The 27,286-nt window shown below is 32.5% G+C and overlaps 4 protein-coding genes across 7 annotated transcripts; 3 read left to right on the plus strand and 1 right to left on the minus strand.

Moving 5' to 3' along the window:
* Positions 1-4,314, plus strand: LOC114182141 (organic cation/carnitine transporter 1). Of its 3 annotated transcripts, XM_028068921.1 has the most exons (4): positions 177-268; positions 371-578; positions 867-1,271; positions 2,730-4,314. In XM_028068921.1, exons 3-4 carry the CDS (start codon positions 872-874, stop codon positions 3,962-3,964), a joined length of 1,635 nt encoding a protein of 544 aa, XP_027924722.1. In that variant the 5' UTR covers positions 177-268; positions 371-578; positions 867-871; the 3' UTR covers positions 3,965-4,314. The 3 variants fall into 3 exon arrangements, with proteins under 3 accessions (XP_027924721.1, XP_027924722.1, XP_027924723.1); XM_028068920.1 differs by lacking the exon at positions 371-578 and having other exon boundaries at positions 1-268; XM_028068922.1 differs by lacking the exons at positions 177-268; positions 371-578 and adding an exon at positions 755-771.
* Positions 4,315-5,971: 1,657 nt separating this feature from the next.
* LOC114181341 (kinase-interacting family protein-like) lies at positions 5,972-10,283 on the plus strand. Of its 2 annotated transcripts, XM_028067766.1 has the most exons (3): positions 5,972-6,145; positions 7,050-7,210; positions 9,037-10,283. In XM_028067766.1, exons 2-3 carry the CDS (start codon positions 7,072-7,074, stop codon positions 9,993-9,995), a joined length of 1,098 nt encoding a protein of 365 aa, XP_027923567.1. In that variant the 5' UTR covers positions 5,972-6,145; positions 7,050-7,071; the 3' UTR covers positions 9,996-10,283. The 2 variants fall into 2 exon arrangements, with proteins under 2 accessions (XP_027923567.1, XP_027923568.1); XM_028067767.1 differs by lacking the exons at positions 5,972-6,145; positions 7,050-7,210 and adding an exon at positions 8,028-8,846.
* Positions 10,284-11,430: 1,147 nt separating this feature from the next.
* On the plus strand, positions 11,431-12,527 carry LOC114182039 (mavicyanin). Its single transcript, XM_028068780.1, has 2 exons — positions 11,431-11,614; positions 12,325-12,527. The coding sequence occupies exons 1-2, from the start codon at positions 11,431-11,433 to the stop codon at positions 12,525-12,527; spliced, it is 387 nt and encodes a 128-aa protein (XP_027924581.1).
* A 713-nt stretch (positions 12,528-13,240) lies between these two features.
* Positions 13,241-18,715, minus strand: LOC114182369 (dehydrogenase/reductase SDR family member FEY-like). Its single transcript, XM_028069239.1, has 8 exons — positions 18,273-18,715; positions 17,040-17,160; positions 16,657-16,774; positions 16,264-16,400; positions 14,928-15,029; positions 14,355-14,447; positions 14,130-14,202; positions 13,241-13,754 (listed from the first exon to the last, which is right to left on the minus strand). Exons 1-8 carry the CDS (start codon positions 18,503-18,505, stop codon positions 13,495-13,497), a joined length of 1,137 nt encoding a protein of 378 aa, XP_027925040.1. The 5' UTR covers positions 18,506-18,715; the 3' UTR covers positions 13,241-13,494.
* Between the last annotated feature and the right edge of the window lie 8,571 nt (positions 18,716-27,286).

Genomic DNA, 27,286 nt, shown 5'->3' on the forward strand with positions numbered 1-27,286 from the left:
TAATATAATTATTCATCATATTAGCAATAAAAGTGTTTAAATTGAATATAAATCGTGAAAACAATTTGTTTGAAAATCAAAATAACAAGTGCGATGGATAATGAATATATCTCCCGGAACAAGTAACAACCTTACCCCAACAATTTATATATGCACGCAAGATGTTTGTTTCATGGCCAAGATATCAGTCATTTTTTCAGTATCTCAAGAACAGCATGTCAATTTTCTAGCTCTGCTCAACCAACTTGCCACTCCTTTCATTCAAAAGGTGTGACAAACTTAAGTTCTCAAATACCAAAAACTTCTGTTCTAAGAACCCTTTCATGCTTATTATACATATTATTCAGTGTGTGTGTTTTTTTTTTCTCAGGATCATATGTTGAACTATCACTAACTCTGTTCTTGATTCTTGCACCAACCACCACAAATGTGAATACCATGGGTCCCAGATCCATCAATTTCCATTACCAATAACTCATCAATCTTCCATCACTTTGTTCCACATTATCCCACCAATTAATTCTATATGCTGGGTGCTGTTTTCATATGATACGTGTGTCATCAAATTTTGGAATATGGTATATTCTAGTTGGCATCCCTCCACTACCACTCACATTCACCCCAAGCACAGTGCATGCACCAAAACTGTTTCACAAGGCACACATTTTCCAAACCAACATTTTATTTATTATATGCAAAAAAGGAGGGGTTTTATGTGTTAGATGTCATGTCACCCCATGATTTTTTAATGAAACCTCTGTAGAGAGTAAGGTCAGCAACAAAATATGTATATATATAGATGTGGATATATACTTACATTTGGATCAAGGTAGGAACTGATTGGTTTCCCTTTATTTTGATTGTAGGAACCATGATGGAAGAAGAACAAAAACTGGTTAAGGGGAAAAATTTGGAGGGGAGTGAGGGAAAACTTGAACTCACTGTGGATGAGGTGGTGGAGGAATATGTTGGTTCCTTAGGGTTCTCTCAGCTGGTGCATGTGCTCTTGGTGTCACTGGCATGGATATTTGATGCTCAGAGTACTTTGGTGACAATCTTCACTGATGCACAACCACCATGGAGGTGCAAAAGTGGATTGTGTCAAGGTAGCAGCAGCAGCAACAGTGGTTCTGTGTGTGAGTTGGTACCAGGGACTTGGGAATGGATTGGTGGCCACACCAGTTCCACCATAGCAGAGTGGAATCTTGTATGTGATAGAAGGTTTCTGGCTGCTGTGCCTGCTTCAGTTTACTTTCTTGGCTCTCTCATAGGTACATATACATACTCCTTTGTTCTTTTGTTCTGATAGCAATGATGGTATCTTACTATCTAACACATTAGTTCAAGTTTCTTGAGACAATAAAGGATGAGTTTCATTTCTTTTAACACATTAGCTCATTTTTTGATGCAGAAAGTGATTAGTTTCACTTTTTCACTGTCAGTTTTTGTAAATCTGTGAATTGAATGTTAGATATAGTGTTGTTTGTTAGTAATATAATGGTGACAGTTTTTTCTTTGTTACCCTTCATGTACTGCTGAACCATGTGAACTCTGCCCCACTGACCAGAACGTTTTCTTTTATACATCTGTCTTGCAGTAGTTTGTACAAGGGTTGTTTTCTCCTTTGTTAGAACTATTTTAATATGTTGCAACTTTAGCCATAATATAGTAAAAACCAGAACGTACACGCAACTCTATTAGATAAATAGTTGTAAACCATATGTGAAACTCTGCAAAATCTATTTAATATGATTATGGCCCAGCAAATATTTTTTGACAAATTTAGTGGATAAAAGGTATGAGTGGTTGTCTTTGTAATGGATCTTTTATATAATAAGACTCTTCAATAAATCCTAGTCCAAGAAAACGTTGTTCTTCTACAGTGTAACTCATTAACTTGTTTTCTTAGTATCTTAATTTTTTTTTGTGCTCAGGATAAAAAGTGCTATACTTTGAAAAATTGAAAATCACGATATTAACTATTATAACTTCTAATATAACCACAGTATATAAAAATTCATATTATCTACCATTCATTATTTTACTTACTCATATAAAAATTGTCCTGAAAAGCCCCATATCATATCAAGCTGTAAAATCATTTTTTTATCCCTGCCCAGTGTCATTTTTCTGTTGTTTTCCAACAAAACATGATCATTTAACAATTTTTATGTAAACATGTCTTCATTTCTGAGAGAATGATGCATTTCAGCTCCTTTCAGATACTTTTACCTATCTACTACAAAACCAATGGTAACATTTTTCTCTCTCCCATGATTTAGCCCAGAAAATAATATTTTTACTACTAACTTTTGACAACTTTCTCTTATAATATGATGTGTCATCTTTTAAGTGGTTTTGAAATATTGAGAATGAGAAAATGAAAAAATGGAAAACCAAAGATATCACCTAAGATTGTAAGAGAAAGTTGTCAAAATTTAATAGTCAAAAAATATTTTCCCTTTTGTCCAGTAACAAAGCAATGCGAAACCAAGTCTGCATAACCATATATCATATATTCTGGAGAGAAAATTACATAACTGATGAGAAAACATTCTAGGCTCATATATTATAAAAGTTTTTACACTATTAATCATCTAAGAACATATAAATCTTAAAAGTTGTACTTAGTACAAATCTGTGATTGATTGAAGGTATGATTTTTTAAACTGTAACTAAACTTGCTGATTTTAACATCAATAACAATCATCTACATGCACTTGTTACAGGGTCTGGTGTCTATGGCCACCTATCTGATACATGGCTAGGAAGAAAAAGAACAGTGCAACTTTCCTGCATCTTAACCTCCATCACTGCCTTTGCCACCTCTCTGTCTCCAAACATTTGGACCTATGCCTTCTTCCGGTTCACCAATGGCTTTGCAAGGTCAGGAATTGGAATATGCTGTCTTGTGCTCACCACAGAGTCAGTAGGCCGCAAGTGGCGTGGCCAAGTAGGCCAATACGGTTTCTTTTTCTTCACAATAGGGTTCCTCACACTCCCCCTTGTGGCTTATCCAACAAGAACATGTTGGAGAAGCTTGTACAAAGTCTTGTCCCTTATTCCACTAGCATATGCTGTCCTACTCCTCCCTTTGGTCTCAGAATCCCCACGTTGGCTCCTCATAAGAGGGAGAACCAAAGAGGCCCTTCAGGTTTTGGACAGGTTTGCAAGACTCAATGGGAAGCAAAAACTCCCCAGCAACCTCTCTTTAACCGACCCTACTGGATCATCAAATGCTGCACCATGCACCACCAGTGAAGGTGCTGAAATAACTCCAAACAATAGAGAGAATCTTTGGACCACAAAATGGGCAGCCATTAGAATGGTCACTGTTATGTTAGCTGGCTTTGGAGTTGGCTTTGTTTACTATGGAGTTCAACTCAATGTAGAAAACTTGAACTTCAACCTTTATGTCTCAGTAGCACTCAATGCAGTGATGGAGATTCCTGCTGTGGTAATTGGTACCTTTCTCCTGGGGTTTACCAACAGACGTTTGCTGTTATCTGTGTCCGCTTACATAGCTGCAGTGTCCTCCATTCTATGCACATTTTTTTCACACAAAGGAACAACCTCAAAAGGGCAGAACAATCATGGAGGTAGTTGGGGCCAGTTGATCATTGAAGGAATTGGATTCATGGGGGCTTCCACAACATTTGACATTTTGTACATCTATTGTGTGGAACTTTTTCCTACCAATGTTAGGAACTTTGCTGTGTCAATGTTGCGCCAGGCCATAATGTTGGGGGCTTCTGTGGCCCCTTTGCTGGTTGTGTTGGGCCGTTTGAGTCCTTCTATTTCTTTTCTTGTGTTTGGAGGCTTTTCAATTTCTAGTGGAGTTTTGAGCTTGTGGCTACCTGAGACAAGAAATGCTCCTCTCTATGAGACTCTGAAACAGCAAGAGGAGGAAGAGAAACACAGTTGTGTGTCTCATAATGATGGTGCCCTTGAGCTAGGAAAATAACTCATCAAAAGGGTGTTCTTCATGTTAACTTATATACAGTATTGACCTGAAGTATTTTTGTGCATGTAGGTATCTGATAAGATTTAACCATTTTATCATGATGTGATGATAAGGTAAAAGTCTTGTCTGATAATGTATAAAAATACTTTATGTTGAAAATGTATATAAGTTAAACTCTTGTAGAAATAGGGTGGCAGGGGAAATCAAAATCACAATGTAGAAGTGGCTTCATGTTGTGTTCTAATGTAACTGCTTTGATTATCATAACAGTAGCATCTGAATCTCAGATCAGTAATGTATTCTTCTTGTACTGTCAAAGATGCAGAATATAAGACCATCTATCTGTCATATGAAGTGTGTAGTATCATAAGATATGTTTGAATATTGTTATTTGCACACACTTCAACACTGATCACATTTTTAATTTTTGTTTCTTCCAATTAACCATACACATCCATGTACCAATTTTGTTACTTTAAAATATTGGGCAAAAATTAAGTTTGGACCAATTTCTTGATTCAGTAAGTGACTGATTGGATTATTTAACATTGGATAATACTGAGAGTTAGTAAATTAACAATGGTAAACGTTAATGCTTAAGAAAAATGGAAAGGTTGTACAAGAAAGAAAGTGTTATATATAATAGTCTGATCAAGAACTTAGCATTTCTATGTTGATAGACTCTTTTTTAATAAATTGTTTTTTCTAAACTAACTCAAAACTTGTCAGACAAACAAAACAAAATGGTAAATTAAGCATAATATACTTAACTATTTTAAACTATTTAAGTACTAATTCATATTGAAAAAAAAAAACTCAAACTTGACCACTAAATTTTTCTAGTAGGTTGGATCATGAAACATTTAAATAATAATTCATATATGTTAATATTACTTTCATCCAAGAATCAATGATACACAGTAATAAGACTCTCATTCAATAATTCTTTTTCATTTTTTTATTTATAAATTTTTATTTTTTATTTTTTATTTTTTATTTCACATGTTTTCATTTTTCTTTTCAATTTTTTATAATTTTTTCTTCATTTATTTTCACTTTAAAATAAAGATCTAACTCACTGTTTTGACAAAATGTATGGGTGAAAAAAAATCACTTGAATTAAAGAAAGGGAATTAAAAATTTTACAAGTGATTATAATTGTTTTGAAGAAATAAGTTTTGTGTGGATTATAAGTCTTTGTTGGTTATCTAGTATTTCTACTTTTTGTTAGAATTATAAATTATAAATGTTATATTTCTTTTGTAGAAGATTTTGTTAGAATTAATAGTATGTTCTGGTTCGCAATAAAAACAAATATAAAAGAAAACAAATAGAAAGAAAAGATGTTGTTAAGAGAATCAAATATATAAAAGAAATTTGAATAGAATAACGCTAACAAATATTTTTTTATTCATTGATTAAAATAATTGAATGTTATGGAATATTGTGTCTCCACATTTTATTTAATTTTTTTTTCTTCGCAATCTAAATCAATAAAAAATAATTTTAAAAGAATGAGAAATACACATCTATCTCCAATTGAGAGGAAATGTTAAATTTTATAATTACAATAATAATTAGATTAATTATATTTTAATTGTATTTTTTTTAAGATTAGGTAATTAGTAAACCATATATGACATGTTATAACCACGAAATCCAGGTGCATAAAAACCATACGAGGTTATCTTTCAACGTAACCAACATCAACACACACAAAAGTTATTTATCTAAATGCGATCATACTCATCCAAATCCCACCGAAACAGTATTCTTCACCCTAATAACTATAAATATATGGAAACAAATACCAAAACCTAAAGATCACAGAATCGAGACAAAATCAAATCTCAACAAATCAATTAATTATACGAAAGTCCAAAACTAGAATATCACTTATCATAAATTTTAGAAAATAGGATATTTTTAGGTGAAGATTGTTACAGTGTCACACTGTACTCCAGAATTTTGAGTTAATGCTTTTGACTATTAGTTGTTGCTATTGGAATGCGACACTCGAGATTTTCTCACTCCTCTTCCTTCCTTCGGTCCCACTCTTTCTATCAATCCCTTTTCTTTTTTTATCATCACTCACATAAACGTAAGGAACTTTCTTTCAAATCAAGTTCCTCTGCACCTCTAGAGAGCTGCATATCGAGCCTTCTTCTTGCACTTCTCACAGTGAGTTTCTACTCTTCTTCTTCCGCTGATTTTGTCTATCAATTCTGCTACTGTTCTTGGATTTGTCTTTACCATTGTTTATTTGATATTTTGTGTAAGTTCATTCTTATGTTCTTTTTCTTTTTTTGCTGAGAAATTAGCAGAGTACTATGTGACTATGAATGTGATTCTTGAGGGGCCGGGAGGTTGCCGCTTACTGCATTGTTTACATTGTTTAACAATGTATATAATCTTTAATGGGTGTGTTTCAGTTTTCAAATTTGATGACAATGTTAAAAAGTTTCCAACTTTTTATCTCCCTCTTCCTCTGTTTTTTCTCTGCCATTAAAACAGAATATGAAAAAAAAAACAATAAAATTGTTCATGGTTTCGTTGTTATTCTTCTGTCGTTGATTCCTGAATCTTTACATATGTGTTCTTTGTGGTCATCATGTCGGTCACATGATCTTCATTTATTCCCGGTTTAGCCACAGAATTTGAAAAATTATTAAAAAAAGGAAATTTCCCTTTTAGAATCTCAGAATTCCCAGGTTTAAAATCCCTTGGGATTTGGGCTTTTTGCTATATTCTGAATGTTCAGATTGCACCCTTCCTCATATTTTAAACAATTTGGCTTTGTTCAGTGTGAAGTTTTGCAATACTTTATTGGTAATTAGTTGCTCTGAATTGTCTATGGAGATCTGCGCTTGTTTATGTGTTTGTGTTGTCTTTACCTTCTTAATTTCAATATTCATACCTTCTCAATTTCCATATGTTTTTTTTTTTCTTTTTGTTTTGCTCTGTTTTTTGTTCTATGCTTTGTTCATCCTTCTTAAATGCAAAGGACCCTCTATTTCTGCAACAGTCCTTTTTCAAAGATTCTGCTGTTGTTTTTGATCCAATGTGTTATCATTGCACTGCATAGGGAGCTTGAAGCAAGGATATTGATGGTGAGGGACCCCAACATGGGCAAGGAAAAGGTGATTTCAAATTTCACATTGCTTCACTCATCATCCACAAAAGGGTCCAAGGACAAGAGCATCCCCAGCAATAACATGCCCTCCTGGCTTCTCACCAACATTTCTGGTATGCATTAATTTTACCCTACTCTACCAACAAAAACAAACTTTCTTCAACCAAGTTAAAACTCAATGTTGCAACTCCCATCTCTTTGTTTTTTGTCTGTATTCTGTAACCAAGTACCCTTTTAACTTAATAATGGAATGTGTTTCAATCAATAGTTGTATATTAATATTAATACTAGTAAAGGCATTTACAAGATCATGGTGTAATTTGTTTTCAGAATTATGGATATATATGTAAAACTTTAAAAAGTTATAGATATGTGTAACACATTCTATTTTCTATTTTAATTATGTTGGAACATCCATATAAATCTTCTTATTAAACTTTTTTAATTTTGGTTGACTATATACCAAACATGATTCATATGGGAACTCTCATTAAGTTTTAAAAGCAAATTGAATCATTCTGGTGCAGAAAAAAAAAACCCTAATAAATAATGGAAAGAAGAAGAAATCTGAATTAAATGGAATCACATGCATTAGGTGTGGTACAAGTAATGTTGAAACGGTGGAAACCTTTTTCTGGCATTCATCAATGAATGGAAGGAAGAAGGGAGAAATGAAAGAGAAGAATCCTCCCTACAGGACATGTCCCTGTCAACTGTCAAATGTCCAACTCTTCATTGGAAACAACAATGCCGTACATAACTATTTTCCTTCTGCAATTTCTTATCATCAGACACCACTTCCCACGCGCCCTTTCTCACGCGCCTATAAAATATTGATTTTTTTGTAGGTTTTCGAAAGAAATTTTCGTTTTTTACTGGTGTTATTTACTGTATACTAGAGCATGGATTCTGGGGAAGAAAATTTCATATAAAGTTTATATCTTTTCGTATAGGTGGCTGTTGACAGGTCTATCTTTTTGGTGTGTTTTTGTTTTCAAATTTCCAATTTGATTTGAACAAGACTTGTATACCCATTGTCTCTGATCTGGCGATTGATCCATTGTCCCTTTCTCATACCCTTTTGTTCTTTTGTTTGGCCTTTGCGGTGCTTTTTGGACACTCATCTTGTGTTTCAAATTTTGAAACTAGAATGGACCTGGTGGTCACACACACACAACTCACTGGTTCCTGGCCACGTCACTTGCCTTGCTGCAGTGCACATTAGATTTTGGTGGCATTTGTAATGGTGACTTTTCCATTTAGCCTCGTGGCTTGTGCTCATATTCCCCTAAACTTTATTGGCTTTACACTTAAAAAATTTGAAAGTTGGAGAACGTTAGCTTTTCTGTCAACAGTGCACATGCTCAGGTATAGTACATGATTTTGACCTTTGCATTCAAAACTAGAGGTAGTAGATGTAACTCTAGACCAGACACTAGAGTGGCAATGTGCCATACCCTTGTGGCTAACTCGTGTTGCAAATTCAAATTCTGTTTTCAAATTTAGCCCTGCACTATTTAATTTCCTTGTAACGTTTTATCTTGCGTACCAGAATTATTTATGGGGTTTGTCAGTGTTCCCTTTTATGGTGTCATGGTTTGGTAACATGTCCCTCTCTCTGTGCTCAATTACTCATCAACCAAGTTTGGATAGGGTCTATATTAACCTCCTTTGTGGTACATCCCATTTGTCAATCTTTTTACAAGTTGAAACTTAATGGTTCTGAAGCTATGGACTTGTGTAAACCCGGTAAGGAAAAACATTGTTCTCTGTGCTCTTTTTCTTGTAATTACTGATGCAAAAAAGCATTAAGTCTTTTTTTATTTGTATTGAAAAGGGTTGTTTGATCTATGTAGCCAGCCTCACCTAGTTTGAAAAGGGTCTTTTGTTTTTATTGTTGTGCTAATGCAAATGTGAAACTTTTGGTGTTTGATGGCAGAATTAGAGGAGAGGATGAAAGTGTTGACAATGAGTACAACCGAAGAAGAAGAAATTGGTGATACTTTTGCTGAAAGAGCAGAATCCTACTACCAAAAGAGACCCCAGCTACTGTCCCTTCTGCAGGACTTGTACAATGGCTACATAACCTTGTCTGATCGTTACATCCAAACACTGGCCAAACACAAGCATCATAGTAGACACTCTTCCCAAGTCTCAACTGTTGATGAAGGCTTCTCTGACCAGGAAGAAACAAGTGGTGTGAGCCACGTTGATTCAGATATTGAGAGCTCAATCTCCTACCAACACCCTCCACACCTGGTGATGCCTATTTTTCTCTCTAAGAGCTCCATGCTTGATGTTGATGCCGTTGTTGCCGAGCTTGTGGTCAGGAATGTTGAATATGACTTGTTGATGCACGAGGTTGGTGTCATGGAGAGGAGGTATTGCGAGTCCTCAAGAAAAAGTGAGCTACAAAAGAGTCTTCTTGAGGTGTTGGAATCTGAAAGGATTGTTCTGCTGAATGAGAATGCTAGTTTGAGTTACAGAATCAACACTCTGGTGGAAGAGAACAAAGAGCTGGCAACTGAATCAGTTTTCATCAAGAGAAAAGCTGGTGAGCTGGCAAAGTGTGTGCTGAAGATGAGGGAGGATCATAGGGTGTACATGCTACACAGGAAAATTGAAGATCTTCAAGCACAGATACATGGCTTAGAGAAGAGGAACAAGGAGTATTATGAGAAACTTCTGAGAAGAGATGGTCAAGATGGTAACAAAGGGAAGAGTGGGGAGGGGATAGCTTTGGAGGTTTGTGTTCAGATGGATAAGTTTAGGAGGTTCAAGTGGAAAGATGGTAACTCTTCTAGGAAGAGATTTGATGGGAAGAAATCCCCTAGTTTGTGGAAAAAGCTCAAGAACATGGATTTGTTATTGTGTGGCACTAATCCAACCTGTGCTTGATGGTAGTTTTTTTTTGTGGAGTTCACAAAAGTTCTATCAAAATTTATATGCATACTTTTTGGCACTTTAAAGTTAGCAGCAGTAGCTTACTAGGTTTACTTATAAGCCATGGTGTACATTCCAACATGAGGCCTTTCAACATAGAAATGCATGAAGACCCTCTAGCTGAATCCATGACAAACTAATTGTAGATCGGTTAACATCATCTTTGTAAAAGCTAGAGTGTGTCTGTACCTTTGCCTCCACTATTTAAGTTCATCAATTCTGCAATATTATGTTATTAGTTAACAAAAAGTATTAGATCCATCTTCCATCAAGTAACAACTTTGATGCCATTTTATCCATCATTTACTTTTTCACTTTTCACACATTTAATAACTCCAACTTTTTTATAAGATAAAGATCACAGCACTAGTTTTATTTCTATAAATCAAACTTAAAACATGCATTCCATAACTAGTAGCAACTGATGAATATCAGTGCATTTGAAACTCTTTAAAAGTGGAAGTTGAAGTTGGAAACATATGTTGGATTGCGTCATTGAATTGTGTTTCGGCAAGTCTTTAAGATGGTAGGGTCGTATGCGTGTTTTGAAATTTGAAGTTGCTATACCTTGTTTTCAGGCTTCATTTTCCCATAAAGTGCCAATTTCAATTCTTACACAGTGCCCTACTTCATTAAAATGTTATCATTTTCTATCAAACGTTTGTTTTGTAAGTATTTTTTTCCAAATTTCAATATGATCAAACCAAATCAAAACCAGTGACAGTTTCCATGCTAATGATAAGAGGCATATTTCTCACATACCCCACAAAACAACTAATAATAACAAACCCACGTCACTCGTTACGTAATGAAAGTGAATAATAAGATTGTCTCCATTCATTTCTTCAAGAGTCAGTCGTATAATCAGTATAATAAATTAAATTGAACAGATAAAATTCAAAGCATATGAAAATCTTCTTATTTATTTATTTATTTACCAATGAGCTTTATTATTCACTCAATAAAGAGAGAGTAAACAGTTACCTCTTAGTCTTCAAAAATATAATATTTGGTTAAGAAAATATTAAAACAAATATGATATTTAGAAGTAGATAGTGGATAGGTGTTTCATACAATGGTTATGAAACTATAAGATATCTTGCACAAATAAACTAAATTATATTATGTAAACAATACTTTTTATAACTATTTTTATCATATCAATAATGAACAAAAAAGTGTTGAATACTTTATCTGAAGTTAAAAAATGTTAACATGTTTTGTTAATTATCTAGTTATTAACACGATATACATGACTACCTAATTTGTGACATCAGAATGTTGTGAGACACCAATGTTTGGTGAATTATGTTCTTTCTTATCGTATGGTCGTTTGTCATATTGTAGTCTCTTAACATTGAAAAGTAGAAAAGGAAAAAAAAAAAAAAAGATGGGTCTTGAAGCTTATCATTGCTCCAGTTTAATCTTGTTCTATCTTTTCCTCATAACCTCCTTCATTGTGCCTCATGCAAAGGGAGAAAATTACCTTGTTGGTGACAGTTATGGTTGGATTGACTTCGTAGATTTCAACAACTGGTGTGATGGAAAAGAGTTTCATGTTGGTGATGTTCTAGGTAAGGGTAGAGTTTCACATTTCATAATAAGAAATATATCACTAACATACTCTTTCCCATGTTATGTTATCATTTTTTTTTTTACTATCATTTTCTTTTTGTTAACATGTTCTTTTTACTGGTAAAATTTAGGGCATAATACAGAGAAGCTAAAAAGATTTTATTGTCAACTATGTTTGGTTATGCATAGGAAAACAGCAATATAATATAACTGTTTAATGTCTATGAAATGTGTCAAACATGATTGTGACTTTTGAGAGATTCATTGTTTAATGGAGTAAAAAGTCACTTTAATGTGAAAGAAACATTAATATTACACTTTATTGTGACTTTTAGTAAAAAAAATTATTGATTCATAACCAAACCAACCACCACTCTTAATTAATACTTTTGGTAAAACCTTCATAAAAGTTTAAAAAGCCTCATGATTTTATTTACATTTTTTAAAGTAATCTAAGAACATACATACCTACCTTTACTAATTACATGTTTAAAAGTTGGATTTATTAAAATTGTCAAGATAACATAAATGACACATACAAACTAAAATCAAATTTGCAGAGTCAATAACATAATGATTGTGCAAAATAGAATACACACATTTTACCGAAATATGGCATTTTTGTATATTTTATTACAAGAAAGTTGAACATTCTCACTAACAGTTATATTGAACAAATTATATTAACATGTTGTACTTCTGTTACCAGTGTTCAATTATGACAGCAGCCAACATAATGTATTGCAAGTTGATTCCAGAGTTTATGAGAGTTGCATAAAGGACTCATATATGAAAAGGTTCACAAGTGGTAACGACTCAATAATTTTAAAGAAGGGTGGAGCATGGTTCATATGTGGAGTTGATGATCACTGTGAAAATGGGCAGAAGCTCCACATCAATGTAACTCCTTAACTGATAATCATGTTTTGATATTGGTGTTTTAGTTACTTTAATTGCTAATTTTCGGAATAGTTCAGATGTTATGGATCTTCTTTGAATGGAATCATCATATTCAATCATCCAACTTCAGAATTTATCTTCTAAATATTGGGAGAAAAAATTATATAGTGATCTTTTAAAGTATCTGATATTTGTTCTTGTCAGTATTATTTACCTTACACAGTCTTGGTTCGAGTAGATGATCATATCAGCTTTCTAAAAACAGATCATATAAAGAATGGAAAAGATATAGTTAAGTTATCAGATCAAATCATGCCATGATCATCAAATAGTTCCTCAATTAATCCTTGCATCAAGGCACAAACACCGGATCTAAGATGTAATCAAACCATTGCTTAATTTATTTATTACTTGGTAAAACTAAAGTCATAATCATGGTTAATAAGAGAAGTTTTATGTCCCACTTAATCATTTTTAACTGACTAACAAAGAAAAATGTCAAACACTTATGATGAATTGACCTTATATTCTAAAACAAGTTGATCTCTAGCAAGGTGACAGCTCTTTAGAAAGTAAGAATTGCAAGATAAATTCCAAAATTGAAAGTAACACTATTGTTGTGACCCACTCAGAATGATCAAAATAGCTATCACAACATAGTGCTTACTAACTTAGTTCTTACTCCTATGGATGACCATCAAAAGCTTCAAGGCCAAAAACACTTGTTTGGTTAAATTCTCTACCATTATGAATAACAAGTGACACTTTAGTGCATAAATATGATCAAAATGAATGTACATATATGATGTCCAAAAACTAAAGAAGGGTTCTTCTTTCCCACATACTGAGAATGAAAAAGCTCACTGCTATCTATAAATAATGTAAGTGCCCTTACAGATCAGCGGTGAGCACGTGGTGACATGTGGCGACATTTCGGCTGATCAACTGTTTTTGTAGTCATCATTGTAAATTAGATAGATTACTGTTCTTGTCCATAACGGCATTTAACTTCTTCCCCGTCTAAAAGCCTCTCCACGGCATCTGAAGGAAGACCAATCATCTCTAATGTCTTCTCCCACACTTCATATGATGTTTGAACACTGTGTGCTTCTTCTGATGGATTTGCCGGACGACAATCTTGAGAAATAAAGGCACAAACGGGCCACTCGTCTGCTTTCAACATGTCACAATACTCAGGAACTTGAGGATCCGTGGCCGCAAAAAGAGCACTCCTTGCACCTGCATTGCAGAACAAGTCACATGTATTCAAAGTCAGTCCAGAACATCTTTTACTTTTGCAAAAGCATTCCATCAAATATATGGTAGGACAGTTGATTATAGCATCGGATATTGTTTACATAATACTATGCTGCCAATAGTTAACTAAAGGAAAGGAAATGATTTCAAGAATACAAAAATGTTGGAACTAAAAGAGAAACGGAAAAGGGAAAGAGAGAGCATATGATTTCATCATGTTTTTTAGAACAATGGGTTCCAAATCCAATCACAACTCAAGCATTACACAGGGAACAGTCATGGTAATTCGTGATGTCTTAAAAACTCAAGATTTTTAGGTTGTTATAGGTTTAGTTTGAATATATTGAAGAAATAGACCTTCTTGAGCACTAAAGATGAAGTAAGGGATCAAATGATACGCAGCTTGAACCAGTTTTGGAAGATCTCTTGCCTGAAATAGATAGAGTAGAAAATATAAGCAAAAACAAAAGCTTGATTAATAAAATGCGCAGAAAGATCAAGGAATCAATGACTGCATATATCCCATCATGCAACAAATACATGGTCCATCCAAATACATTCCAAGTTTTTAAGAAGACTTACAACATTGGTCTGGACAATTCCAGGCGATACACACAATACACTGACGCCAGATTCAGCAGGGAGTCTTTTATTAAGAATACTACTAAACATAATCTGCAACAGAAAATGCCAAGTCTTGTTTCATTCACAACTTCAAGATGAGAGGTAAACCAAGCAATTCATCTTCTTCATGTGATTTTGCAACATTTATCAGCAAGAATAAATTTTAGAAGTCAATATCAATAACCAGACTTGAAGAATCGACACAAAAAGGAAAAATACAGGGAGAACATGGATTCCATCTATCAAATAAAACTTATTCTTGTTTTAATTCTGAGAAAATTAATATGCAAGATAGAGATTAGTAATAATTAAATGGTCAACATTACACACACATAGAGAAAACATGCATTTAATTTGCATCAAGACCAGACACTATCAGTTGAATTGTGGACAACAAATAAGGCTAAGTATACATGATTTAGCAGCGACAAAAATAACTATGGATAATTGCGCTAGTAAGTTCATTAAACGAAAAACTTATATATAAATTGTAAGCCATGAAATTGACAAAAACATTTAAACCAAGTGTACCTCTGCCAACTTGCTGCTTGAGTACCCTACCAGACTAGAAAATTTCCTTTTTCCAGATGTGACATTCATGTCTTCGGTGTCAACAAAGCCAACATGATGCATCTACAGATAAAGAAGGGAAAAGAAAAGAAAGCACACTGAGATTTTCTTAAGGTCAAAGAGTAGTAAAGGTTAAAAAATAAAATATCAGTTTATCACCACAAAATACTTTTTTTTTTATTTTCCAGGAATTACTTTAACCACTGTGATGACAACAGAAAAGTCATCAGCATTCAAAAGTTAAAATTCATAGAACAGTTAAACAGAAAAACAATAACATTACAGAGAATATTGAATACCTGCCAAATATCAATCTACAGCCTTTACTTCTGCACTCATTACTTATTTGACATGTTTCCTTTGTATTATGCATCCAATTTTTAATTCTTTGGAATACACCAACTATTCAATTGTCAAGAATTTTATAAGCCAAACTCATTTCCTGTTCTCTTTTTCAATTGTTCAAATAAATGACTTAATCTATATTTGAATTTTTGGAATACAATTATTTCATCGAGCAAGAGTCACAAACATATATAAAGGGAAATCTCAGAAATAGCATTGTAGTTTCACAACTAAACAGTTGATACTTTTGAATTGGATAGCAAGATACATTTGAGTAAGAGTATATAATGATATTGGTGTCTGAAGTTAATTAAAATGTCATAAAAAAGTTGATAATACACCAGAAGAAAACTTTGTAACTCGTGACATTAATTTAATAAAAAAGTAAAAGAAAACGAAGTAACTCGAAATTAAAGAACAGTACATATTCCAGGTCACAAGTGTATCATGTTTTTTACTCAAAATCAAATTTTACTAGAAAACAGTGAGAGGAAACATACCAACCAGGATTCACAGCCCCAAGACAAGCACCTAAACAGAAGAAAGAAGATGTCTTCCAAACTAACGTAACCTTTCATAATAAGTAATTTGCTACTAAATTTGAATTTTAGAAAGTATTAATCCTTAATTCCTCATCATTGCAAACAGAATAGCTCTAGATCATAGATTATATTTTAAGAAGATCAAACATAGAAAACCAACAAGTAATAAATGTGGAATTAGTCAAACCAACCTCTAGCCAAACAAAACTAAGTTTTCATGCATATTAGTATAGTACGAATCAAAGGCAATAATATGAACACTTAATGGATTATATGGCAGTGCCCAAAGCCACAGTGGTGTTTTTACATGACAGAATTTTGGTCTCCCACCATCCACCGCGGATAATAACTCAGGTTAAATCCTATGGGCTATGACATATAACAATATGCTCAAATAGCGAGAGACTTACTATAGAATTCACATTAACAATGCGACTAGGAGAACCCCTAATAAGGGATGGCAAAAGAAGTATAGAAAGCAACGCAGGAGCCAGATGATTCACTTGCAAGTGCTGTTCATAACCATCTTTTGAAAATTTTTGCGGCTCTGAATATAAACAAAAATTGTGGATGGATTAGTTACATTTGTGATCAATGAGAACCAATCAAGAAGATATTATAGTTAATTCTGATAATTTTGTCACAACAGATGATGAAAAAGAAAAGGAAAAGTACAATTGAACATGTAATCCAAAAAATTACTGGAAAGTAAGTACCAATGGTTGGTGTTGTTTCAGGTTCAGAATGATTGACAACAAACAGGCCAAAATAACGAACAGTTTTGATTGATCAGATATACCAACCTCCAATGGAAAAAATTCCAGCGTTATTGATGAGAACATGCAAGGGTGCTGAGCGTGCATTCCATGCTTCAGCAAACCTCACAACAGAGTCCAACGAGAGAAGATCAACTTGCATTACCTTCATAAGCCAAAAGGAAATGTCAGTGACGAGAAGTAATCCCAAAACACATTGTTAATTAAGCTTATCTGGCATTAAAACAAATATTCAACCAAAATCTCTCCTCAGAGCGTCATGTATAACAGCTTGTAACAAAATAAGTTAATCAGTTAAACACATAAGAAGATCCACGGATCATAATCATCATAGATGATTTAGCAAAGCATGCACCAAGATTGTGGCTTTAATGTTCCTCACGCAATTGAATAATGAAGATACAAGTTACCTCAACATTAAGAGGAATACTCAATCCTGAAGAGTCAATCTGCCACTTCTGGATCAATTCCTGAGCTGCCTTTGTGTTCCTGACGGCCATAACAACATGAGCACCTGATTGTGCCAATTGCCTGCACGATGTGAAGAACAACTAAAAAAAATGCATCACTCCTTTTTTTCTGAACTTAAAAGCTCACACTTCAAAATGTTCAATCTAGAATTTAAACCAAAAAGATACCCAAATCCATACACTTTACATGAGAGCCAGTTTAATAAACTTCTCGAGAAGTACTTAATAATTGAATTATGATAAATCAAACTTTACACATAAATTAAAATGAATATAGTTTTGTTATCCACTAGTTAGCGCATCTTCAATGGTACACTTGAAGTGAAGGTTCTTAACTCACTTTTAGCAGGTCTTACATGTTTCATCAGATTTAAGAATTTTCTACTCCAACGATGAAATCATTTAAGCACTTTTTCTCATATTATTTCAGAAAACGATTTTAAAAAAGGTTAATATCTTCTGGTCTCTATATATGTGTCAACTTCAGTCTCTATGAGCTTTACCATTAGGTCCCTGTACCAACCAATTTTTGCACTAGTCCTTGTTAGTTTCCTAGCAGTATTAAACTGACAAAATGGAGACATAAAGACTAAAACATAAAAAATTGCTGGTATAGAAACTAAAACATAGGAGTTTTTTTTTTAATACAAAGATTGAAAAAGCTGGCACAAGTATAAGGACCAAAAGATTAATTAAACTATTTTTAATCATAAGACCAGATTGCTTGTATAAGAACCAACTCTTATAATTGGAAGTCATGTCAGCCTCCTCCAAACGATCACCTGGTTCTCAAGTGAGAACCTTACAACAGGTGAAGGAGATTCTCCTGAAGAAACAATTGAAAACCTCTTATAAAACTACTGCAAGCTGGTCCACAGTGGGCCAAACAACCTAGCCATGGTAAATAAGGCTCACTTCGCACAGTAACCAAAACGGTAAAACATCATTTATAACCTATCTCCAAAACCAACCGCAAAGGTCCCTCCTTTAAAACCGCAACCACAAAACCAAGACAGACCCACTTCCCAAAACCAACCTTTCACCAATGACCACTCAACAACCGCCCACCCCAGATAACCCCAGTTCATCAAAATTCCAAAGCTCGAGTTTTTACACCCAAAAACAGAACCCCATCATTTAAAAGCATGAAAATGGATTTAAAGGGAAGTGAACCTTGCGATTTCGAGACCAATGCCACTGGTGGAGCCTGTGACAATGCAAGTGAGGTCGTTGACGGGAGGGAGGGGCATGGGGTTGTGCAAATGGCTGGCCATGATGCGCTGAAAGAGCATTTCGTAGATCAAATAGAACCACCCTCTTAACCACTCTATCCAACCCAAACACTCCTTCTTCTTATTCTTCGTCTCCGGCGCTTCATTGATTGAAGACGACGTCGTAGTTGCCATCTCCCTCTCTCTCTTTCTCTCTCTCTATACGTTAGCGTACAGAATCTGAGATCTGTCTCTAGCAGGAGGAGACGATGATGTTTACTTTTTTGCTTCGATTCTATAATAGTGAGTGAGAGACGAGTTTCTGTTGACTTGGATCGGGTGAGTGGACTCACCCGAGTTCTAAAGTAACTCCGGTGCCGGCTTTTATAATTCGAGAAAAAGTAGCTCTTTTCCAACAATTACTGAAATTGGAAGATTTAAGTTTCGGTCTATAATTTTACTTTATATAGTTTTTCATTATTTTAGTACGTAAAATTAAAGAATCTATAGTTTCAATTTAATCTTTAATTTTGCATTAAATGGAAAATTACATGTAGTCCTCTAAATTAACTTTCCTAAGTGAACACTTTTTATGAAATGCTAATACATAAATATTTCTTACACTTACAATTAGTGTTTACTTTTTTTTAATGCATTAGGTAATAAGATAAGACCAAACAGTAATTTGGACCAGAATAAAAATACCGATATATTTTTCTTTTTAGGAGTGGAAAATTGTTAGATCAAAAGATGAACAATGACATTTCAGATTTTCCATAGAGACAAATTAAGTTTATGTTTTTTTTTATAAGAGTTTTGATAAATTAACTTTGCATTCTACAAGAGTAAGCTACAAATATCTAAAAAAGTTATAAAATTCATATAATTTTTTCATTATTTTTTGTTACAGTGTGAAACTTGTTCAAAGGTACGGGTCAGTTTTATTGTTTTAAAACCTAAACCTTATGCCTTTCAAATTGTGAAGAAAAAACTTAACAAAAAAAAAGGTAAGGGATCAATATAGTGAATTTGAAAATCTGCAGGTTTTTTCTTTCTCTGACCTGTTAGATTTTCATGAAAAAGAAAAAACAAAACACGATCTATCTTTATAAGTTCTCTTTTTCTTTTTTTCATGTTTTTAAGATAAAATCTTGTCTTACAAATGAATTAAAAATGGTTTTTGGGAATTCAAATTAGAGTGAGTACTTTTGAAAATTATTTTAATTTTCCTTTTTCTTATATTATTTGAAAAGAAAAATTATTTTTCTTAACTAATTATATCTTTATTTGACATTTATTTGTTTTTCTGTTAGTATTATTTAGATATTTAAAATCTTTGAGTTCTCTAACTCTTTTCCATGTTTCTTGAAGAGTGAGTATTTTTCAGATAAGAAAAATTAGCTTTAATAATATTTTGATGTTGAAATTAAAAAGGGTTCTTACTGCATATATGAAATTAAATTAATATATGAAAAACTAACTTTAATATAATATATGTTAATTGGTTTATGTGAAACATTCCAAGAACAGTATTGAATGCAAGCAGTAAGACCCGTTTTATTTTTCAGTCTTTAATTAAAAGGGTTGTCCCAAATCATTTGGGCCTAGGGCTGGCCCAAAGGGGATCCAAGAACCCTAAACTGCCCTAACCCTAACTATTCTACTCACTTTTAAAAATTTGTCCCCTCCCTTTTCCCTAAAGCTATTGAGAACTAGCTCTGCTAGGGTTTGGTCTCCGCCACTGCTAAGTTCGCACAAACTCGTTCCACACCAAGTAAGTTGTTCCTTAACCCATACCTTTTTCTCCTTAGGTTGGTTTTCGTAGTTCCTAGTGGGGGTTCACAGTAGTGACCTCATTTCCATTTCGTGACACTGTTCACAACTCTCAACACTACTCTCGAAGCGGCTGTGTTCGTGGGGTTAAGCGTCGGGGTCCCTTGCTAGCTTATTCCAGGTAAGGGAAGCTAGATCCTTTTGTGTATTCCATGAAATCTATTTGTTTTACGTTTATTTCATGTTGAATGGACTGTGTGAATATGATTTGCTGGAAAGCCTGTTTGAAACTGTTTGGGGGCGTTTGTGTGACTGTTGCACGAGAGAACCATGATGAGCACTGGTTTTCTCGCCCAAGCGAGCATGTCTCGCCTAGGCGAGATTAACAGAGGCTCGCCCAGGCCATTTCACGTGAGTTGTTGCTCAGGCGACTAACCACGTTTTGAGCGAGCGAGTGTCTCGCTCGAGGGAAGTCTCGCCTAAGCAAGAAGGAGTTGAAGGCCACTGTTTTTGACGTCGAGCTCTCGCCTAAGCGAAAGGAGCTCGCCTGAGCGAGAGTCCCTCTCACCTGAGCGAGAAGCTGGGTGAGAATGCAGCGTGTTTGGTTGTTTCTCTGTTCTAAATTATTGGCTCTATGTTTGTGTTGATCTTGCTTTTAAAGTATGAATTGGGTGATTATGTATGAATGAGATAATTTATAGTCTGCAATGGATGAGTTCAATATGATTTGGGCATGTTACATGTATGGTTGGTTTCATGGATTGAATATGATGAGTTGGGTATGGATTTAATATGAGATATGGAATGATTCATGGATAAGAAATGATGACTTTTGACATGGTATCGACATGAGGTACGGTTCTATATTCATGGATTGAGAATAATGAGTTGGTATGGATTCACTGGGAATATGAAAAAGGTGGATTATAAAGGACTGGTATGTGATATACATATGCATGATAAATCTTTCTTGATTGATTGAGTATGATTGGTATGTGGTCAGTACATAAACCCATGAGCCTCTAGGTGAGACTTTGTGGTAGTGCTTCAGTGGTCGGGACGTAATTCCATGACCCCTATTAGTGGGAGTTCATGGTGATGCCCCATCTATATAATTTGGTAAGGATTCAAGGTAAGGTTGCATCCTGGCACTCTAAGGAGTTAGTTAGTCTCACATAGAGCGGACTGACTCTTGTGATGAGAGTAGCAAGAGGCCTAAAACTCATTAAGGGCTAACCTTGTGTGTGGGGGATTGAGATATTGTAACATCTGTAACACTTAGCTCGGAGGTGAGTAGCTCCGGGGTGAACAGAGAAATTCACCACAAGTGCAAGCATTCGCTGAATCCGACTAAATTATATGTATCCAGATGAGTCGTGTCAAGTCTTAGTGTATTGTTTGTAAGGTCATAACATGCTTTGGTGATGTATGTATAATTGACTGTGAAAGTGTATCTGATTGCATGATAAAACTATTTTTGTGGCTCTAGCTTACCCTTCTGTTATTTGTTGTGTGTTCTGCTGTGTGGTTCTCTCTTTTGCGATGATCATCAACTTGTTGATGTGAGCATATGCGAGGAACACTCGTGGTCAACAGGGAGGTGATGGTTCTGTTGTTTAGCCTTTGGACTGACTTCTTCTTTTGGGTTTTTCATTTAGGGCTAAGGCCCATGTATTTTCTTCTCTTGGAATTTATTTAAGTTATTATCACTCTCTTACATTACTTTGTATCTGGCATCGTCGTGTGCCTCTATTATCGCCCTTTAAGTACTTGGGATATATGTAGGAGTGACATTATACTCCATTGGTCTTGCTTCTCATATTATACTGTGTGACATTTCCTTTAATTAGCTTTATTAATTAAATGGGGTGTTACACAAGCATACAATGAAAGAAATTGTCCTCATTACCATTTTTATATGATTTAGAATTTTTAATTACATTATATTATAATTCAATACTTATTTGTTTTGACAACTTTTTTATCGAAGAAGAATGTAAATAGTTACATAAATTAATTATGAAAATTTTGAATCTCACGTGTAATGCAATATAGTGTGAAAGGAATTGGAACATTGTGCATTTTAGGAGAAGAAATAGATTGGAATAACATAGATTAGATTTTGTTGTGTATGTAAAGTACAGTCTTCAACTTAAGATGAGATAAATTATTAAAGAACATAAGGAGAAACTTATGATCTCATATGTTTGTCGGGTATTGAATTGGATGATGAATGGATCATTGATAAAGAAAATCATTGTTTGTATGTTGATTCCTTGTGGATGGATGTACATTAGTGTTTTGATGTTGAATCGGGAGCTCCATGCAAAAAAAAAGGAAGAAAGGTAGTTATTTTATTCACAATTTTTAGAAGTTGGAGCTTTAATGTTCAACAAACTACAACTAAACTGTGTTTGTTTTTCTTTAGCTAATATAAGCCTTAGAAACATAAATGTCAAGACCAATAAAAATGGAAAATCCATTGTATGATATAAGGAAGAAGTTGAAGACATTAATGCGGGAAGAACTTTCAATAGAAGATGAATATGACTTAAGTGGTGTAGATCTCAGAGAGAAAGATGATGAAATATGAATATTAGAATAGACTTTTTTTAGGTTGTTTAATATACAAACAACAACCATGGTCTTTATGTAATAGTTATGCAAATAACAACAACAAAACTTGTTTTTGTAAGATTGTGTTGCTAAAATTGTGACATTGTAGTAAATACACATACAATATTTGTTTGACCATGAGGTTGTTTTGTTATTAATTGTATTTTTTTCATATTTAAATATATTGTATACTTAAATATATGTTACATTTGTTAATGTTTATGAATCTTACTATTCATAATTCAAAATTTAAACTTTGTGAAACGTAGTTAGTATCTCGATTCACCTATCATTATTACACTAGTTTACCATGTTGTGTGTTTGGTTATGATTTGTCTATCTTCTCTCATATTATGTCATAAGTGAGCAAAGGATAATATAAATGATAGTGATAAATAACTGTGAAACTGTCCATGAACTGCTCATGAGATGCATAGGAAATAGTAGCTTTACATGTACATATTTTTGTATTGTGTATATTCCTACTTTTTTTTATGGAGTTTTCATTTTGAAAATTTAAATTTTCATTTTATATTGAGAATGTGTTGAATGTACTGACTCCTAGGAAGATAGTACTACATTAATGTGACATTAGTCAAATGTATTGAGAAGTGATTCCGTCTAGAGATTATATTGACTTTGTTAGAATCTTACTCACATAGAGAAATATGCCTAGTTGTGAGTGTTTAAAGAGGTTCTATATTTGGAGTTTGGTTGGGTGCTGAGACTTACAAATAGATTTTACCTTGTCATGCTTGATGGAAGGGAGATTTTCTGACTTGGTATTATATAGTTATAGCTCATATGAGCCTTGAGCAGGAGATGACAAGTACAAGATCTTTGAGCTTACTTAGTACACATGTCTTCCGAAAGTACAGTCAAGTGTCACTACTATATTAGCCATTTTATACATGCTTTGGGACATTTGATTGATGAAGTATATGACATTAATAACTCATTTTAAGGAAATTAATTTGAATATACTTGTTTTATTTTGAGTAATAGAAATTGTTATAATTACACTAACTTACCCTTTTGTATGCTTTTGTTGTGATTTGTCTACTACAATTATCGTATGCTATACGTGAGTAAAAGGTAGTGTAGACGAGAGATTTGTAAAGTGATATGTTTGTTGATAGTTGTCAAGAAATGGTAAAGGTAGCTTAAGTATGCAACTTTTGTATTGTATAGATCTTCCCAATTGTGAAGAGTTAGTATCTTTCAAAAGTTAAGTTTTGTATTTTTTTTAATGAGAGATTTATAAATACAATTTATATATAACTCTTATCTTGAATTATACTTTTTATCAATTATATAATGTTTCAATTAGCAGCGAAAATCTACTAAATTATGATGTTACAAATCAAATATACCAAATAAACTTTTATGTAAAGTATAATATATTTAAATTAAACCAAATTATCTCATCTTCTTTTTTAAATCATTCCAAAATAATTTTCCATTTTCAACACTCTTTTCCTGAACAAAGTACAAGGCATTAGGAAGGGATTAATGATCTTCACTTAAAATATATTATAAGTGTGATGAAGAAAATGTTTTCTTCAAATATTACTTAAGAGATACTTTTCAATTTATTCTTCTAACAATAATATTAACAATTGTCCTTATCTCAATATGTATTTTAATATACAAATATATCAAAATTAAACTTATATAATGCCACGAAAAGCCGCAAGGTTTAGCTGGTTATCTTATAAAGTTGATTTTTATAATGGTTTATGATAGATATGTATAGATATATATAGGTTAAATTATACTTTTAGTCCCTATTTTCGTAGCAAAATTTAAATTTGGTCCCTCAATTAATTTTTATCTCAATCTGGTCCCTATTTTGGGAAATTTGACCCAATCAAGTCCTTTCCGTTAGTGGTGGAGTAACGGTGTTAAATGGGGTGCCACGTGTCAGCTTCTGGATTTTTTGAATTTTTTGAATTTTTTTTGATTTTTTTTGATTTTTTTTAAAATTTTTTAAAAAATTAAAATTTTGCCACGTGTCAAGCTGACATCGTGCCACGTGATAGTGACAGTGCCACGTGTCACTATTTGGGAGGTGTCATTTTCTCATTCTCAATTTGGTCCCTGTATTTTATCTTTTGTCTCAATTTAGTCCCAATTTTTGTAAAAATTATGCAATTTCGTCCCCCTCCAAATTGAAACAAAAATTATAAAGTGTTATACAAATATTTTTATTAAATTTGATTTTTTTATTCAAATTAATTTTTTTATTATATATTTTCAATAAAACCAAGTTTCTTTAAATTTGTTTCACATTAAATTTTACTTAAAATTGTTTTCAAATTTTAAATTTATTTGTTTTTTATTGTTACATAAACTAGTTAATTTTTCTTAAATTATATGATTGGTATTTTTATACTAACTAAAATATTTGTATAGAAATTATTGAATTTTACACATTTTAAAAATATACAATTATTTAAAATATAAATTCAAATAAAAAACAATATTAAAGTATAATGTAATAAAATATCAATATAATTTATGAATGTTTTTATTAACATTATTTTCTATTAACAACTTTAAAACAATTTTAAATAAAGTTTAACGTAAAATATAAATTAAAATAAACTTAATCTTGTTAAAAATATTTACTTGAAATATCAATTTTGATAGAAATATTTGTGCATATTTATATAGAAATTAAATTTGGTTTCAATTTGGAGAGGGACAAAATTGCACAATTTTTACAAAAATTGGGACTAAATTGAGACAAAAAATAAAATACAGGGACCAAATTGAGAATGAGAAAATGACCCCTCCCAAATAGTGACACGTGGCACTGTCACTGCCACGTGGCACGATGTCAGCTTGACACGTGGCAAAATTTTAATTTTGTAAAAAATTTTAAAAAAATTAATAAAAAATTCAAAAAAAAATATTCAAAAAAAAAATAAAAAAAATTCAAAAAATCCAGAAGCTGACACGTGGCACCCCATTTAACACCGTTACTCCACCACTAACGGAAAGGACTTGATTGAGTCAAATTTCCCAAAATAGGGACCAGATTGAGATAAATATTATTTGAGGGACCAAATTCAAATTTTACTACGAAAATAGGGACTAAAAGTATAATTTAACCATATATATATATATATATATATATATATATATATATGGTAGTGTACATGGTAATCATAAGATCGTGTATCTAATTAAAAATTTTCATTCTAAAAATTATTTTGTACACGTATTTATATCGATTTTATATAATTTTAATGTACATATATGAATACTTTTAAATTATACAATCTTAAATTACATATATACAATTACACTAAAAGCACAACGAAAGTATTCGTATAATTATATAAGTATTAAAAGTAATTAAAATTCATATATATGAATACTTTCTTAAATTTTAATTTACATTCAATCTTTTATTTGAATTTTAAAATATGAAAACTTTTAGAAGATCGTAAATTAAAAATATTATATTACATTTTAGTAATTTACAATTTATCATCAATAAAATATTTGAAAGAAATACGACCAATTGAGCAAAAATTCAATAAAAAAACATTAGATTTCCTTAAAATTTTTAACTTGAGATCAACTTTTAGCTTGAGTAAAAATGTTATGCAAGAAATCACAGAGAATAGAAAATTGTCTCGTCTCGCTTAAATGAAAAATATTTTACTTCAACAAAAATACTATAAAAAATTTATTTAACAAACTCAAGCATCCAAAATTTACCCCCGAAAACAATTTCTTTTAATTCTAACATCTTAAACAAATTTAACAAAAAAAAAAAACATTTAACATCACATTAATCTTTCAAAACTCATATATCACCACATAACTCATAATGACTATTCAAAATTAAAAAATCTCTAAACTATAATCACAACTCAAGTAACTTAAACCTAAGATTATTCATGATATTCATACAATTTAAATTAATGTAACTAAGGCATCTATGAGAACTTATTTTCAACATTTAAATACAATTACTTCAAACACTTAACCAATTAACAAGTCTATTAACTTTATATTTTCTCAATGTTAATTTTAAATTATCTCAACACATTTTATTTCCAACTCTAATATCGCAACTCCATCAATTTAATTTATTTTCACTACAAAATCCGAAAATAAATGAAATGAAATCATTCTGCTAGTTTCCAACTGCAATGAGATAATAATCAAATTTTCAACTTCTATTTGCTATAAGATTTTCTTTTTTTCAAAAAATTACTACCAATTCCTATGTGCATTTAGTTCATTGGTAATAACACATGAAACAAACTTTAACTTCAATGAAATTTCAAACTTTCCAATAAAGACATTAAAAAGGAAAACTATTCACAAATACCAAATATGTAGTTAAAATTAAACCAAGTATAATTTACATTACACTTCTTACCATTTTAAATAAGTACTACCTTTTTTTAAAATCAATCAATATAAACACACTTTTTACTTACGTGTCAGACTCAAACTAAAAACTTGACAGAAACGTAATTTACATTTATAATTGCAATAAAATTGATAAATCCCTTCTAAAAATATCAAGCACCACATAAGAGAAGGAAGGACTAAACAGTAATT

Source organism: Vigna unguiculata, chromosome 4 (assembly GCF_004118075.2).
Source record: "Vigna unguiculata cultivar IT97K-499-35 chromosome 4, ASM411807v1, whole genome shotgun sequence".
NCBI classification, from domain to species: domain Eukaryota; kingdom Viridiplantae; phylum Streptophyta; class Magnoliopsida; order Fabales; family Fabaceae; genus Vigna; species Vigna unguiculata.

Coding starts and splice junctions, on each gene's coding strand:
- LOC114182141 (XM_028068920.1), top strand. CDS start 151: ATGCACGCAAGATGTTTGTTTCATGGCCAAGATATCAGTCATTTTTTC. Junction 269..866: donor CCACTCCTTTCATTCAAAAG/GTGTGACAAACT, acceptor TTTTGATTGTAG/GAACCATGATGGAAGAAGAA. Junction 1,272..2,729: donor CTTTCTTGGCTCTCTCATAG/GTACATATACAT, acceptor CACTTGTTACAG/GGTCTGGTGTCTATGGCCAC.
- LOC114181341 (XM_028067766.1), top strand. CDS start 7,072: ATGGTGAGGGACCCCAACATGGGCAAGGAAAAGGTGATTTCAAATTTC. Junction 7,211..9,036: donor GCTTCTCACCAACATTTCTG/GTATGCATTAAT, acceptor GTTTGATGGCAG/AATTAGAGGAGAGGATGAAA.
- LOC114182039 (XM_028068780.1), top strand. CDS start 11,431: ATGGGTCTTGAAGCTTATCATTGCTCCAGTTTAATCTTGTTCTATCTT. Junction 11,615..12,324: donor TCATGTTGGTGATGTTCTAG/GTAAGGGTAGAG, acceptor TTCTGTTACCAG/TGTTCAATTATGACAGCAGC.
- LOC114182369 (XM_028069239.1), bottom strand. CDS start 18,505: ATGGCAACTACGACGTCGTCTTCAATCAATGAAGCGCCGGAGACGAAG. Junction 16,775..17,039: donor GTATTCCTCTTAATGTTGAG/GTAACTTGTATC, acceptor TGGCTTATGAAG/GTAATGCAAGTTGATCTTCT. Junction 14,448..14,927: donor CAAGCAGCAAGTTGGCAGAG/GTACACTTGGTT, acceptor TTTCTGTTGCAG/ATTATGTTTAGTAGTATTCT.